The sequence below is a fragment of the Ammospiza caudacuta genome, chromosome 3 (genome assembly GCF_027887145.1).
Source record: "Ammospiza caudacuta isolate bAmmCau1 chromosome 3, bAmmCau1.pri, whole genome shotgun sequence".
Lineage (NCBI taxonomy): Eukaryota > Metazoa > Chordata > Aves > Passeriformes > Passerellidae > Ammospiza > Ammospiza caudacuta.
In genome coordinates, this window is record NC_080595.1 from 105,642,102 (window position 1) to 105,659,143 (window position 17,042).

At 37.3% G+C, this 17,042-nt stretch overlaps 1 protein-coding gene across 1 annotated transcript in view; it reads right to left on the reverse strand.

Annotated features, from left to right (window-relative positions):
* LOC131555478 (ephrin type-A receptor 7) overlaps window positions 1-17,042 on the reverse strand; it is a 141,557-nt gene that overhangs the window by 17,317 nt on the left and 107,198 nt on the right. The window contains exons 5-8 of the mRNA XM_058801516.1: window positions 13,460-13,628; window positions 5,878-5,986; window positions 5,126-5,181; window positions 1,202-1,327 (exon numbers count right to left, since the gene is read on the reverse strand). Coding sequence (XP_058657499.1) covers window positions 1,202-1,327; window positions 5,126-5,181; window positions 5,878-5,986; window positions 13,460-13,628 — 460 coding nt within the window. The remainder of the gene's footprint in view (window positions 1-1,201; window positions 1,328-5,125; window positions 5,182-5,877; window positions 5,987-13,459; window positions 13,629-17,042) is intronic.

The window sequence follows — 17,042 nt, forward strand, 5'->3', positions numbered from 1 at the left end:
GCTGGTAGCTTTTTAACTCAAAGCAAAAGATGAAGCTCAGCAAATTTGCCATGCTAATCTTGCATATTGTGCATCTATTAGAAGAGATGCTGCCATTCTGGCATCACAAAAATTACTAGTTAGCAAGGGCTGAATTCTTATGCTCTTACTCATAGTAGGAATAATTTGCTCAGCAGTCTGGTTAATTTCAATGGTAGTACTCCTTGCCTAAGACATGATTCAACATGACTGAGGTTACTTTTAAAAGGTATTGTGAATTCTAAGTGTAAAAATTTTTTTGCAGGTAAAACAACTCATGCTAAAGATTTTTCTTCTTCTGTTTTTAAATAATACCGCAACATGTAATTTACAGTACTAAACTACAGGTGATTTTAAAAGAATTCTACCAATACTTATATAAAACAACAGGAAAGCAAAAGAACATTTCCTCCAGGAATCCAAAGTATTTGATATTTTTCTTACTCATGGAAACTTAATTTCACTGCATGGAGTAGTGCAATAAAAATGTCACGTATCTTATTAATGCAAACAAATGAAACTGCCTTTTTAGAGCATGAACACCATGGCTTAAGTAGGTGGTAGACAGTTCAAGAGAAAAAAAAGCAATGTAGTGCTGGTGCAATTACAATCAGTCATAAGAAGTTAAACAATAACTTTTTGTATTCATAAAATATCAGAAAGAAAAATGGTAGAAGGAAAAACAGCCTTAGGGAAGATTTTGTTATAAAGAAACAAGACCTTCCCACTCTCTATTTAAGATTGTGTGCTGCAGCCAGTTTTCCTTACTCACATGAACAAAGCTGCAGAGGTCAAAAAGGCCCCTTGCAAAAGGCAAGCAAGCAGTATTTGCACAAATGCCTAACGCTTTTACTCTGACAGTAAAAAATAGGCAGCACAACTGGCCCACTCCCCCCACTTCCAATTTAACAGCAGATACTTGATTAAAAACCCATAAGCTTTCAATGTCAAGCAAGACTTTTAATTTACTCATTAATCTGGGTTTTTTTAGTTGTAGTTGGGCTTTTCCCCTGTTTGTTTTACATTTTAGAAGTGAGTGCGGCTTCATTGCTCTTAACCACTCTGGCAAATTCAAAAAAGTTCTTCTATACCTGAGGTATAATTATTTGCCTGTCATTATGATGAATGAGTTTCGATCCCAGCTAAATGGAACAGTTGAATCAGGAAGCCACGGCAGCCTTACCTGCGCCAATCACACGCTCAATTTTAATACAAGAGGCATCTAGCTCCTTGGCGAATTGATGGACAGCTCTATTTGGGTCCTCGTAGGTTTCAGGGTCAATGTAGGTTTTGGTGCCTGGAAATTTAACTGTAATGATGTAAGAAAGCATGACTGTGATGAAGCAAAAGCACTTATTGTGCAGTCAGCCCAGGAATTTCATTATGCAGAGTGCTCCTTGGAAGAGTGAACCTGTTTCCATGCCGCCTGAGCCAGAGCCACTCTGAGAGGCAACCTTAGTTTTAGGCATCATCTGCAAGCGTGCTGACACACAAGTATAAACAATCCCATCTCTAAAAAATGACTAACATTAGCATCTGCATCTCCTCTTGAACTGAAAGAACAATAAATATTAAATAGTGCTTAATGGAATAAAATGCAAGGGTTGAGTGGGAATAAAAACAAAGCGGGGAAAGGGTATAATGCCAGCAGAGGAGGTGAAAGTTTCTTTTCCGTGTAAGGACATCTTATCCTCTTCACCCAGGATGTGTAAACAGCATTTCTTTATGTTATTTCTCTCCTCTAGTGGGATTTGAAAGGCTCCTCCACCCCCTTGAATTTGCTTAATCTACTGAATATAATATTGTTTGTAGACTGTGGCAATAGTAAAACTATTCACAGCACTCAGAAATTACAACCTTAGGTGTATTTCTTGCACTATAATACGAACATGAGAAACACCTGCAGCCAACTTGTAAAGGCACAGGAAGGCAAAGTGGCCTCTGTGGCACAATTATCTCCCTTCTCAAGCACCTAAGTGAATAATATGCAACAACTTGTTTTTTGCTCATTTTTTCTCCACGCTTAGTACAGCCCAGGCAGCATAGTGCTCTGGCCAGCATGCAGTTTTTTCCCTTAGTTTGAGGATGATTCAGGTAAATTATCTTTCACTATTGTGGTCAAAGTACAAGCTCCTAGAAATCTATTAATCAGTCAATTTTTATGATATAAATTTGCTCAGAAGGATTATACTCTTTAATTAAATTTAATTAAATCAGTGAATTAAAACTCAATATGAAAATGCAAAAATGTTCTTCTGTTAATTGATATAAACAAGAACAGGATCAAAAGTCAATACAAAACATAAATAATTTTCAATGGCTTTGTATTCTTTGAATTTAACATAAAATATATTAAATTTGAAATTATACTGAAAAACAGCTTAGTAATAATGTGTATTTATGTTTTAGATGGTATTAATGACCTAAATCCACAAACCATAAGAAAAATAAAAACAAACCTAGAGAAATTGTTTCAGTAATATAATGAATTGACATCCAGGGAAATTATTTGAAATGTTGCCCAGATGTTGTTATCTGTCACATAATGTACTTAAATTATTTGTTCTTTTAGCTGTATTGGAAATTTGAATGCTGATATTTTTTTTAATTATAAATATTTATTTCTTAAAACCAAAAGAGACTGGACAAAATGAGAATTAAGCAGTAGGTTGACCTCTGGTAGTAGTGCTTTAAGGCAAGGAGATGGAGAAGGAGACATCCTCCTGTGTTTGTGATAAAGGGCCTGGACTGGAAGTAACCTTGTGAATCTCAAGTGGGCCTCTGACGGGTCTTTGTTCAAGCTGTCATAAAACATTTTGACAGGCCAAGGCTATCCTGGCATAGCAACGTGAAATAATGCTGGCCTGCATGTGCAGACGTTGTTAGATGAAAAGGGAGGAGGAAACCAAATATAAATCTGAATTGCTTGACTAAACTCCTCCATTGTACTTGTATCTTCAAGTGTAGCACTTGAGGTCAAATAGAGATGAAGGCAACTGAAATGAAATATATGATGGTCCATTAAAAGCACTGCTTAAAAATCTGCTTTAAAAAATGTTTGCAAGTTGTTTTTTTCAGTAAGTGCTTGTTGTAAGTTACATTTCTGAAAATCCAGTCTGGTACCTCAGTGCAGAAGAATGTTGTCTAGATATTACAGAGCAAAAGGCCACCAAACTGGTGTGCACAGCTCTGTGACCAAGCTGGTGACCACAGCATTGGGCTCCATCTCACTCTGTACATGGCTATCAAAGGAAATTAAATGCTACACCTACAATCAACAGATGAAAGAAAACTAGTTTGGCAAGAAGTGACTTTTATCTGGTGCCATGATTTAAGAAACACTATGTATGCTCAATAATCAGGCTAATTTGCTAGATAATCAGATTTCTTGAAACTAAAAGGAGGAAAAGGAACACTTATAAAATTTCACCATTTCTGGATCAACTATCAATTATTAAGTAGCAGCTTTCAAATTAATTAATTTACACTTTTACTGAAATAAAAAAGAAAAAATGTTGCCAACAATAGAGATAAATTATTTAGTTAGTGTATCCCTTTTGTTTATAAACTGAAAAACAAGAATACATAGCTGATCTTTTCCTTCAAGGACATAACAGGGATTTTAAAAGTAAAAGCAGTAGCTCTTCTGGAGACGTGAAAAGCTTATAATGCATTATGAGAGGCAAATTTCAAATCCGTCACTCTCAGAAGAGCATCATTTAAGTAAAATGAGATTTTTGACAAATTCTTTTAATTCAGCTGCACTGCAAAGTGCATGATACATAATTCTAATCTCATTAATACTTTCCACCTTTCTGGTGCAGTTTACGAATTGATTGACTAAAGCTGCCATGATGTCACTACTTAGACACTCACTGCATTTAAACAATTTAGATAGCCACACACCCAAACTTAGGAATTGTGATCAATTTCCAGCTGTTTTTTTCAGGGAAGAAAGGTAAAACAGAACCTTGATCTGATTTTGAGTGGAGCTTTGGCTAGAACTATTCATTTAAAGAGGAATGCATTGAGAAAATGCTTAGAATTTATGACTAGTGGCTACATAATTTTCTATATGACATTACTGCTAGATAATAGCTCATGATTTTAACGTACTTAAAACAATCCCTATAGCTTTCATAAAAAAATAATAATCTGATGGATTTAAGATACTACTGCAATTATTGGTAGACAACAAAGGCTAAATACAGCATAGCATGACTAAATAACGTACTAATATGAGAGTGACCAGATATGGGAGAAGACTGGAAAGACTGGCATTGTTCTGCATCAGAATTTATGTTCAGTTTAATTCTGTGATTTTTTTCAATTATGGTTGCTCAAAATAATTTTGCAACTTAGTTTAACACTCTTCCTGAGTTAATGACTAATTCTAAAACAGATTAAAACATTCCTCTCCCCTTACATTTTCAATTGTCATGAATACAAGAAGGATGTGTTTTATTGAGTTTTCCCAGGTTTCTAGTTTAAGTTGAAATGGCAGATGCGATTTTAACAAGAGAGGCTTTAGGTACTATTCTTAGCTAAGCAAGTGATTGTACATCGCACAAGAGTAATGAAGTGGCTGACCTTTATTTCATATTAAATATTCTATTTTAAAGGACATTATGTTTTGTAAATATTGATGGTGCTACTGTATTCGCAGTAGCAGCACAGAGCTTTTGAGCAGAACAGCTTCATTTTAGGGTGATGCAGTGACTCAAACTTTCTTCATCTGAAGTTTGCCTGAGGTAAAGATCAAAAAGTCACTTAGGCAAAGGTCTCTTGAATGCTGCACCTCAGAGGGATCATTAGGACAACGTGAAATATGTATTCAAAGCAACCAAAAGAAAACAAAATATGCAGAATGAAAACAACAGTGTATCATAGATATATATAGAAATAAAACCATCTGTGTGAGCAATGTTGACTTTAATCTGCGTTTTTTGTAGCTCACATTTTTACAATGTTTAACTTCCCACCTGCTATTTACACAGCATTTTTGAATTTCCTATGGCATTATCTTTCATGGAGTCTTGGTTTAGTATTGTCTACACTATTGAATTTTGGAATTTTTGAAAGGCGGGAAAAAAAGCAAAACACTTACAATGAAAGTAAAGTTCTTCATCCCCTTCTTGATCCGCTTTGCTATAGCCACAATGCCTGAAAAGAAAAGAAAATGCCAGTTTTACTAGTAAATAATGATTTACTTATCACATCTAAAGTCCTGACAAAATCAGTTCTGCAGGCTGGGATTTTCAGGCACTGAGCACCTAACTGATGTAGGCCCTTTGAAACTTTCACCTATAATTCTATTGACAGCAGAGTTTTAAATAAATCATGAACAGTTGCAATCAAAAGGCTTTTGTATCGAATACCAGTCGGGACAGGTCTTGGAGAAAAAATTCTAGTTCTGGTGAAAGGCTTCTACAGATAAAACAGAGGATTAAAGAACTTGAAAGTAGAACACTGTTTTACATGAGGTTATTCTTAAACTTACTGCTGTGTCTCTTTTTTTTTGAATGTAAAGTCATTTAAAGGCTGATCAGATAAAGTGTCAGACTTCTCCATGTGAGAAAACTGAACAGAAAGAGAGACTTTGAGGAGTAGAGGTAAAGAACCTGCTAGGGGTTCCTTTTACAGCACATTTACGCAGGACAAAAAGAACATCTTGATACAAGTATCTTGCCAAAGTAAGAGGACAAACCGTATAATTGATAACGGGATTTAAATGAAAACTGTCCTTACTAAGAATTTTTCTGTTTCAGTTTTGCAAATTACTATCCCAGGTTCTATTTATGTCTCAAGAGTTCACAAGAGTGGCGTCAGATGTGCTTACGTCCATCAAAGATGCAATACCTTCGTCCGATGATGAATCCAAACACCATGAAGACCAGGATGATTGTTCCTGCCACAGCAACCACAGCTATGATAATAACAGGATTCTGTTCACTGGAAACAGCTGTGGCTGCAAACAGAGCACAGAGTTGAGATTAGTTAAAAATTAATCCCTACTGAGGGACTTCAAAAATTTAAGTCAATCATCATGAATTGTAGACTGTCTACTGTTGTAGACTGCCTTTGTCTGAAACATTTACATTGATTAAGTTAGTCTAAAGAAGGGCCTCTATTGGAAATTCAACTTAATGCTGTATGAGTTAACGACTGTCTACATTGAATAGAAAGAAGCCAAGCTGGAATTATCTTGGCCAAAGTGGTACAGCCATTACCTGACAGCCAGCACCACTACATCAGCCACTTCCACTCCCTACTACTCCTTTGCTGCATCTGTTTTGACTCCCTCCTAAAAGGGAAGTCCTGCATATCCCTGAAGGAGGGACAGTAGGAGAGCAATCCCTAACTCTGCTCCTAGCCTCCCCTCTAAAACCCATTGATATGAGGGCTTCCAAGGAAATACTGTCTTTAAGAAAAATGTTTGTGCTGAAACACTATTAACACAGATTTCCTAGGTAGCATATTTCAATCTCTTACTGCTATTAATCACTGCAAATGGCTATTATTACTTACCATTTGTTTCTGTTAGCAACAAAAAGGTGCTTCCACATTAATACAAAATAGAATTCTCCATGCTTCAGAGAATTTACATGCTAAAATATCCCCACATTATTGCTCTTTTTATTCAGATATGACAATTCTATTAATATATGTAAATGTATACATGTCACATTAATGTAAACTGAGGATGTAATACTTAGCCTGAGAAACCTTGAAGCTTGTTAAAAACATTGCTTGCCTGACATCTAATAAGGGTGGCCATGTACTCAGATACATTAAGTAAGCACAGCTCTCCTGAGCTCTGGAGATGCAGTGCTTTCTAACAGTGAGGATCTGAACCAGAAGATGAATAGAGGATGAGACATGAGGGACTGTGTAAGTGAGAGTCAGCTGGAATCACAGAATCATAGAATCACTTAGGTTGTAAAAGACCTCCAAGATCATCAAGTCCAACCTTTGAATGAATACCACCATATCAACTAAACCACAGCAGTAAATGCTGCTTACAGTGGCACTTGGAACACCTCCCTGAGTGGCCCATTCTAATGACTGAACATCTGTTTAGTGACAAAATTCTTCCTGATATCCCCTGGTGCATCTTGAGGCTCTGTCTCGTCCTTGAGAAGAGACTGGCACTCACCTTACAACAAGCCCCATTCAGGTACTTTTAGAGAGTGGCTCCTCCCTGAGCCTCCATTTCTCCAAGCTAAACAACCCCAGCTCCCTCAGTTTCTCCTCATCAGACTTGTGCTGCTGAAAATTCTGTTCCCTTCTCTGGACATGCTCCAGCAAATCAATGTCTTTTCCAAAGTGAGGGGCCCAGAGGGATACAGAACTCAGTGTGGGCTCACCAGTGCCAAATACAGAGCAATGATCACTATCCTAATCCTGCTGGTCACAGTATTCCTGAAAAAGGCCAGGATGCCCTTGGCCTTCTTTGCCACCTGGGCACACACTGATTCATGCTCAGACAGCTGTTGATCAGCATCTCCAGGTCCTTTTTCACTGGGCCACTTTCCAGCTACTCTTCCTCTGACCTGCAGTGTTGCATGAGGTTGTTATGACGCAATTGCAGGACTCAACACTTTACCTTACAAACATCACACAGTATTCTTTGGCCCATCCATCCAGACTGTCCAGATCCCTCTACAGAACTTTCCTATCCTCCAGCAGAACACTCTGGTCTGATTTAGTGTTGCCTGAGAGCTTACTGAGGGAGTCCAAATCATCAATTGTAATATTAAACAGGACTAGCCTGACTACTGAGTTTAGGGGAACCCCTCTAGTGACCACCCACCTGCTGGATGCAGCACCATTCACTACCACCCTCTGGGCCTGGCGATCCAGCCATTTTTTAACCAGCAAAGAGTGCACCTGTCTAAGCCATGGGCTGCCAGCGTCTCCAGAAGAATGCTGTGGGAGTCAGTATTGAAGGCTTTACTGAAGTCCAGGTGGACTACATCCCCTAAGCAGGTAACTTGGTAATAAAAGGAGATCAGATTGATCTAGCAAGACCTGCCTTTCTGAAGCCCAAGCTGGCTGTACCTGATCCATTTGCTGTCCTGTATGTGCCATTTGATCACACTCAAAATTATTTGATCCATGACTTCCCTGGCACCAAGGTCTCCAGACCCTGCTTCCAGCCCTTCTCGTAGATGGGTGTCACATTGGCCAATCTGCAGTCATCTGTCACCTCAGCCTTTTCCTCATCCTTGGCTACACTCCTCCACATCAAGAAAAGGATGGATATTTTCCTTGACCCTTTTTTGTGGTTAGTTTATCTATAAAAACACTTATTCTATTTCACAACAGTGGCCAGATTGAGTTCCAGCTGAACTCTGACCTTCCCAGTTTTCTCTCTACATGACCTAATAACATCCTTATATGCTTCCTGAGTTGCCTGCCCCTTTCTTCCAAAGATCATGAACTTTTTTCCCTGAGTTGCAGTGAAAGCTCCCTATTCAGCCATGTCATTTTTCTTCCCCACTGGCTCACCTTTCAGCACACAGGGGCAGGCTGTTTCTGTGCCTATAATATTTCCTTCCATCCCTTCACAGTTTGCTACCCATACAGTGTGCATTGGTGTAGATGTACTTCAGTTGGGTTGATTTCACCCCCAACACTGGCATGCCACCCCTGGACTCACCTCTAGCAAGCCTGGTCTTACCCTCCTCCCCTTTCAAACCTAGTTTAAAGTCCTGTCAATCAGCCCTGCAAACTCATGGGTTAGAATCCTTTTCCCCTTTTAAGATAGGTGAACCCCATCTGTCTCCAGCAGGCCTGGGGCCGTGTAAACTGTCCCATGACTGAAATGCCGCCAACAGATGAAAGAGAAGGAAAAAAGGAAACCAAATTGATATCTGATTAACTAAATTAACAGTATGCTAAAATGGTTTAGTGTGGTACTATAACTGAACTGGAATGCCTATACCAGGTTTTATGAACTCCACAGAACTGGGCTCCTGTTACAGACTTCAGAGGTTCCCATAGAAACAAATAACCCAGAATTTTCTTGGGAGAAGTAAGCCAATCAACATGATTTATTTTTTCACTGACACTGACCTGTACCAACTGTTTCCCCCAAAATAACAAACCCCTTGTTGCACTACACAGATTTAGAATACTCTGCACTGGAGGGAAATTACACACACATCATACACACACCCCTCTAATTTTATTGCCTGAAGAAACTTGTAATTTTTCTATATTCTCTCTAATGCACATGAGGAAAATCACACTATTCCTATAACTCTTGAACTAAAAAAGAATGCTTATCTTTAAGTAACTGTAACTTTCTGAGATACACAGGTCAGTAGGATGCTGCTGCAGACTTGCCTATATTCCACTCATGCCGCTTTTAAGAAATTAGTGGTGACTGTCTTGTGTAAGAGCATAGAGGCGTAAGTCATACAACTCAGTTCTGCAACTTATCTAGGTCATCAAAACAGGCAATCCCAAGGGATGTTAAATTTCTGTAAAATACAGCATTTCCCTAAACTATTTCCATCTCTCTTTGAACTTCACTGCAAACCTCACTTGGAAGTGAAGAAGAGGCAGCATCCTGGCCAGGGTGTGAAGCTTCATCCATCCAAAAAAGTTTGGAAAAATCCCCAGCCCTGCCTGTCACCTATTCCAGTAGCCAAGAGAAGTGCACAGAGGCTGACATATGTGAGTGGGTTGCTCTATGTAAGTGGCTCACAGATTTTGGGTACTGGCACATTCTGGAAGCAAGCAGACGATGTTTTTTGGGCTCTGGAAAATGTTGGGGATATGGTACACTGGCCAAGTGGTAGGCCAGGTGGGATGCAATGTATGATTTATTTTCATATCTTTAAAAAAAAGAGGGGAGGGGGCTGATTGTGGGCACGGTCTGGTGTAAATTCAGTGACAGCAGTGTAAGACATCTGCCTTGTTCAGGTACTCTGCTGCTTCTCCTGTGTGATGAACTCAGTCTGCTGGTGTAAGGGTGAATCAGAGCACAGATTCTGGAATGATCCCTGTGGCTTGGCAGAAACAAAGATGCTAGAGTGTTCTTAGAGGAATGATTTTGGGATGCAGAAGGTCTTTTCAGAGGGTGCATGCATGGCTACCTGTCACAGGTGATGCCACAACAGCGATGATGGGGAATGAGCACCAGGACAGGGGAGTTCTTACCTCTGTTTAAGCTGTGCTCAGGCTCAGGGGGCAACACAGGGAGCTGGTACTTGGGCATTCAGCTGCAGCTGACACCTGATCTGAGCTATCCAATGCACAATGCTTAATTTAAAGGAGTTAAATTTAAACCAACTTTTAAATACATGGTTAGAGGGATGGGAATGCATATCTAAACACCCTGGAGGATTTAAAAAAGGCTATCAGCTGAAACGCTGTGCTGATATTCCAACAACCTTTTCTCATGCAAGCAACTTTAAATGCACAATTTCTGGAAAAGAATTCTTGGCCAAGTTCACCAACTTCAATGATAAGTGGATCCATGCATGCCAAATATTACTTTCTTAAGTATTTCTTAAGTATGAGCTTTATGCCTTCTACAAAAACTTGTAGAATTTGTAGTATTGGTATTTCAGACTTTGGAGATCAATTTTACGTATGCACAATGCTTCAATCTTGTCCGATTTACTCTGATTCATGGAAAAAGGAAAAAGCAAAGTCTTCATGCCAGGTTTTGTCAAGTGCTTCTACTTTAACAGTAAGAGCCGTAAAGAAGTCAAAGATTGGACTCGATGACCTCAGAGGTCTTTTCCAACCTAATTGATTCTGTGATTCTGTAAGTGGAAAGATCAGCTTCCATTACAAAAAGCAGAGGATTGCCTTTAGGTCCACTGGCTACAAACCACTTAACTTGACTTCTAAATATGTCAGTGAACCAGGAGATAGAATTGGCACTTCAGTGATATTTTATACATTTGTGTGTTTTTCCAGAGGGACTTCTGTTTCTAATAACCAGCCAACAAAAAAATACAACTAGAAGCCATTGATTGAACAGTGTAGAATAGAAATGGTCTGCCTTTATAAAGCATACTTACTTCATAATTTTAAAATTTTTCCATAAATATCTGTGCAATACCCAACATGTATGATATGATCCAATACAGGTATAATATATGTATATTTCATATATCAGATAGTATTAATATAATGGATATAATAGTTCCTCAAATATTGAAAAGTGGCTATACAGTTTCTATCACGATTCAGAAAACAGCACATTATTCAAAAATCTACCTAATTAACACCAACCAAACAGAGCCAACCAGAGGAAGTGCCAGGACAAATCCACGTAGGCAACATGACTGAATGTGGTGGTCATTATATATATTCTTACACAAATGTATACATGTGTGTATTTTTTTCTTGAAATACTTTGACATTTTTAAAAGCTGAATTCAGAAATCCACAGAATAATGAGAAGAAGCCAAAGCCTCTAAACTGTAGCATAAGACGGTTTAGGGTTCACCTGCATGGTATGTCCCTTGAGGTATATTTCCCAAAAACAATCCAATAAAGGTCTTCCTTTTGAATGCTAACAATAGACAAATTTGATGAGTCTGTAAGTTTTGATAAAATTATAAATAAAATATAAGAAACTAATACTTTAATGTAAAACAATTTTAGAAGAGCTTAATGGAATTTGCTATATTTTACCAACATTTTAATTATTTCTGAAAACCCTATATGGGATATCTTGGATGTTTGCTGGGAATTATATTTTATAATGTTGTCTCAAGATAATGGAAAATATGCTACTTTTAGAATCTTCTTTAATGAAAACAGAGGATATTTTTCATGGCATCTCAAAGCATATAGCTGGCCTGTGACAAAAGAAACCTGCTGTGCATCCTGGCCAAGAATCTCTGCGGTTTATATGCATTTTTTCATCATCTGAGTCAGAAAAGGAGTACAGGAGAGTGGTCAGTGATGCATTTATTATAGGATTTTCTAATCTCCCATATGTTGACCAAACTCCAGTCAAAACTGTTTATCTTTGAAATCATCTTTGCTAATCTTAGCAGCTACCAGTCTGCTTACATTCAGTATGTAAAAAATACTCAGATAATTAAAGAAATGTTGGGGAAATATTTTAATAATTTTAAACCACTATGGACAATAAATTATCTAATTAGCAGAAACTTATTATGACAGACTTCTAATTTGTTTTCCAGAAAACTATTCAAAATAAGAAATTACTTCTGGCTGTACCTCAGGTTCTCTTTCTGCAAAATGGTGATTCTGTTACTGACTCTTTCTACAGATGGGAAGTATGCTATTAGACACAGATCTAATAATATTAGTAATAACAGCTTACTGCTGCTATTATGATAATTACTGTTTCAATTATGTCTATTAGATATGGGGTATTATTCATTATTTATAGTTTTTATATTCTGCGTGGAACTAAGGTGGAATCACTGTATATTAACCACTGTATATTAAGAATAACCACAAGTTGTTCAGGCGACACCTGGATGCAATTAATGAGATGCAATAATGTGTGTCTGCACACACTCTTAGAGAGACTGCTGCACAGGGTCCAAAGAGGGTATGGCATCCATACCCTTAAATTCACTGTCTGCACACACTCTTAGATAGACCACTGCACAGGGTCCAAAGAGTGTATGGCATCCATACCCTTTGAATTCACAGCCTATGCATCCCTGCATTTCCAGCTCCCAATGCGGCTGACCCGATGTCAAGGTCAACGTGAAGCAAATGCTCTAAACGAGGGTAACCAAATTTGGGTCTGTAACAGGGTGCTGGAGCTGCCAGGGACACAGCTCCAGTGAAGTGGCTCAGGGCTACCAGGTCTCACTGATGGAAGAAGTTTTTTTTTGGTTACACAGCTGACAACTTTTTATATGAACCTGAAAATAACTTAGTATCTTTGAGATTCCTATTTCTTTACTAAATTGCCAATGAATTCAAAATACACTAAAGATGGAATTACAGCTGAAGACACACACATAAACTAAACTACCAAGTTGTTGGGGTTTTTTTTCAGAAAATCAAATGGAAAAAAGTGGCCAGAATAAGTCTTTGGGGCTTGAAATCTCCTCCTTCCTTCTCTCCCCAGTTACAGAAGAATCTAGTTGAGTTATTCAGCTCACCACTACTCACTTTTGTGGGGAAAAAAAAGAATGCATTTGAATTTAAAAAAAAAAGAAAAGTCTTTGTGTATTAGAAGGAGAGCAAAGAGAAGAATCTAATATGTAACAAATCTCCTCCAGCCAATTATAAGGCTAGTTTTAACTTCTAGGGTAAAATAAGTTAAGGAAGCTCATCCTTCAAAAGACAATGACAAAAATTCACCTTCATGTAGAACCAAATTCTTTCTAATTATAACTATATTGCTTATGACACCTTCCTTTCTTGCTTTACTTACTACCTCTACAGAAAGTGCTATTTTCCTATAAACCTAAAGCCTTACCTGTGGCTTCTTCCAATGTGGCAACATCCAGTCTGGGGCTGTAGTTTCCATAACCAGCAGCAGTAAAAGCACGGATCTGGAAAACATACACTGTTCCTGGCTTCAGGTTGTTAATAGAAGCTGAAGTGGACTTGGTTTTCACTGTTGAATAGGTCCTCTCCCTTTGATCCTGGAAACAATAAGAAAAAAGATTAAATGACATTTACAGATCAGATTTTATCATGATTGCACAACAGCAACTGACAGCCAGCCTGGGTAGTTTATTTCAATTGCTGAATGCTCTCTTCCCCCAACGACAAAAATAAAGCATACTCTGTGGAGTATTACAAAACATTGTCAATGCAATGATGAGCTCTAAGTGTAACATAAAATTCAAATGGGATGTTCATGTTGTTACTCAGAAAACAGAAAACATCAAAAAAAAAAAAAAAGATTGCTTTTTTGGCTCTGATTGAATTTTGTGAAATTTTGATGAGGAAAAATTCAACCACAGCTTTCCAGGGGAATCTGTGAGGTCTAAACAGTTCAAGGACAGGGAAATTTTTCTTTCATTGTCAGAACATGACAAACATAGGGCTGCACAACCTGTCTTCATTCTGCATTAATTCAGTTTACAGCTGTCAGAATTTTTTTATTTCTAGAGTACTTCAAAGTTATAATGAATGAAGTCATAGACATTGTGAAATGAATGGAAAAACTCTGACATCATTACTTTGACATCGTACCCTTATATCACCTCTAAAAAATGCAATATCGCCAATGTTTAATTGGCTGGATTTTGCATAATTTCTGAGGTCCTTAGCTCAGTTTTCATTCGGATTTTTATCTCTGGTTTTTAGTCTTTTCTCAGTTTTAGGCTCTAAGGCATAAAGAGGAACCCAGGGAAAGAAGCTCAGTATGAGTCTCCACAAATTTGAAGCTGTAAGATTACAAACCCTATGAGTAATAACTCACTTTCAAATAGTACAAAAGCTGTATCACAGATCATTAGAGTATTCAAAAAGCTATACTTATTCATCACATTTACTGACACAGATTATGTTTCAGCACAGATATGTGAAGCCCTGTTGATTTTTGGTGGCAGATGCAACCCTGATTTGAAGGACAGAAGAGATGAATTAACCAACCATCTGAATGCACCACATGACCAGAGAAGCATGAGCTGAACGCAGCAGTGCTAATGAGACGGATACAGAGGGAAGGAATAAATCTGTAACTCATTTCAATAATATTTCACCAGCTAAAAGTGATGGAGAGCCTTCCCTGTCACAGTCAGTAAAGCAACAAAGGCTTTTGCTGAAATACAGGGTTATACAGAACATACATGATTTCTTTTCTCAGATTCAGTAAGGGCTTCTCCTGGTTCTTGCCCAGTCTGTTACTTGAGCAAGCCCACAGTTTTGGCCTGCAACAATTTTCCCTATCTTCTCCTAGAGAGTTTAAATAATCTGTAAGTGAGGACCGTGGCAGAATGTATGTTGGTATGTGAGAAAGAACAGGAATGCTTGAGAGATGACACACAAGAGTAAGGAAACCATAAACAGTCAGGTTCAGGACTGCCAGCCACAGTGGAATTCCAGCTTGGGTTTTGATGCATAAATGAGGCTTATTTGTATTGCCAACAGTCCTTGTATTCAAAAATAAATAAATAACAAATAAATAAAAATAACCTGCACAAGAAATCTCACAGGACAGGCTTACTTTGGAGATTTCAGGCCGTTTCCATTCCAGCCCTAGCCAGAAGTGAGAGGTGAAAAAAAACACTTATCAGAGTATTTCAGAACGACAAAAAATGTTTGATTTAATTTGGCTCTAAAAGGAGCTGAAAGTTCAAATCCTCTTATTTTTCTTCTCTTCTAAACTGGTAGAACAAAACTTAAATGACCTCTCTCGTTCTGAGCAAGAAGACTGTGAATCAATTTTAAAGCTGAAATGCATTTATTTGGAAGGAAAACAACCATTTTAGTATTTGTGCAAAAATTGCTTCAGTTAAAGTTATATAGTCCAGTTTATCTGTGACAGCTAGAATGAGCTTTTTATTCTATTTTATTAATTTCACTGTACTAAGTATAATACTGGATGATGTTCTTCCACTTAAAAAAAACCCAAAAAAACCAAAAAAAAAAACAAAAAAAAAAAAAAAAAAAAGAATAAAAAACCCCCAAACCTTTAACATCAATTTTTCTTTTTGCAAACACAGAGAAAATTGGCAATGAAATTCTCCTGGTTATTTAAAATGAGTATACAGGGAAAATAATAAAAGCTAGATTCTGAAAGCTATCATTATATAAAAAGCTGAGTATCTTGGTAATTTTTTTTGTCATTTTGCATTACCCATTTAAATTATTTATTTTACTTGAACAGATTAGAAACTGCTCTGCACATTAACGAAATGCAAGTTTTTTGGTTCTCAATTTATTTATTTTTTTGGTTCAGAGGACAGTTTTGCCTTTGTTAAATATGTAATATTTTAAAAATACTTGGACTTTATTTGGATGTGTATGTACACACACATGCTCGAGGGACAAAAATCATCTGTTAAAATTAGTAAAATTCCTTCCAAATAATTTTTTAGCTAGCTGTACCTATCTGTTAGATTTTATTATAAGAATCATTAGAGTGAATAATTTAAACTGGAAGTTAGCTTCAACAAATAAAAAATTTATTCCTTTCCCAAATCATATAAAGATCTTTTGATAAGTATATTTGTGTAATTCAGCACTGAAAATGAAATATGACACTTGACATTACATTCAATCTGGGCTGAATTTACCCAACTCTATGACCTAGCAAGCTGACGTGCTCTTTTTGATATAGGGGTACTGTTACCTTGCCTGCAGAAATGTCTTCATGAGTGACCACGAAGGAGTCCCTTTATTAATTTTTTTTCAATGTAATTCAATTTCTTTTTTTTCCCAGAACCTTTTATAAAAATTAGGAGTTTCTTATGTTATGCAGACAATTTCCCAGGGTATCTGGAGGAGCCAAACTTAGTCTGAGTCCCATGACAAACGCAGAGCTGCACAACCTGCCTTCACTCTGCTTTCATCCAGTTTACGGTTGTCAGAGTTTTTTTATTCTGCAGTACTTCAAAGTTATCATGAATGAAGCCCTAGACACGCTGAAATGAATGGCAAAACTCCGACTGACATCAGTAAGATTGCAATTTCACTCTACCTGAAACAGAGATCACTTCATCTACTACTGAAAAGCAGCCTTCCATTCATTGTTGTGTTGAGAGAACAAGTGAAAGATATATTTCACAGTCCTGGTCCTTTTTAAAAGGACAAATAAGGAATAGTTATTTCCTAAAAGTCTAGGAAGTGTTTTGAAAATTTTCAGATGTCAAGTAGAAGATGCCCAGCTCATAAGGAAGTACAAAATGCAGTCAGGAGCTGTACTTGATACATCATTTCAGGACTAGAATTACATTGGTACAGAAGGAAATGAAACAAGCTTCAAACACAATGCAGAATAGATGTAAAAACAGGAATTTAATGGTAAAAAAAAAATCCAAGTACAACTTAACAGTAAAAAAAAAAAAAAAGGCAATTTCAAGTGTATAATTCATTTTTAGTATGCC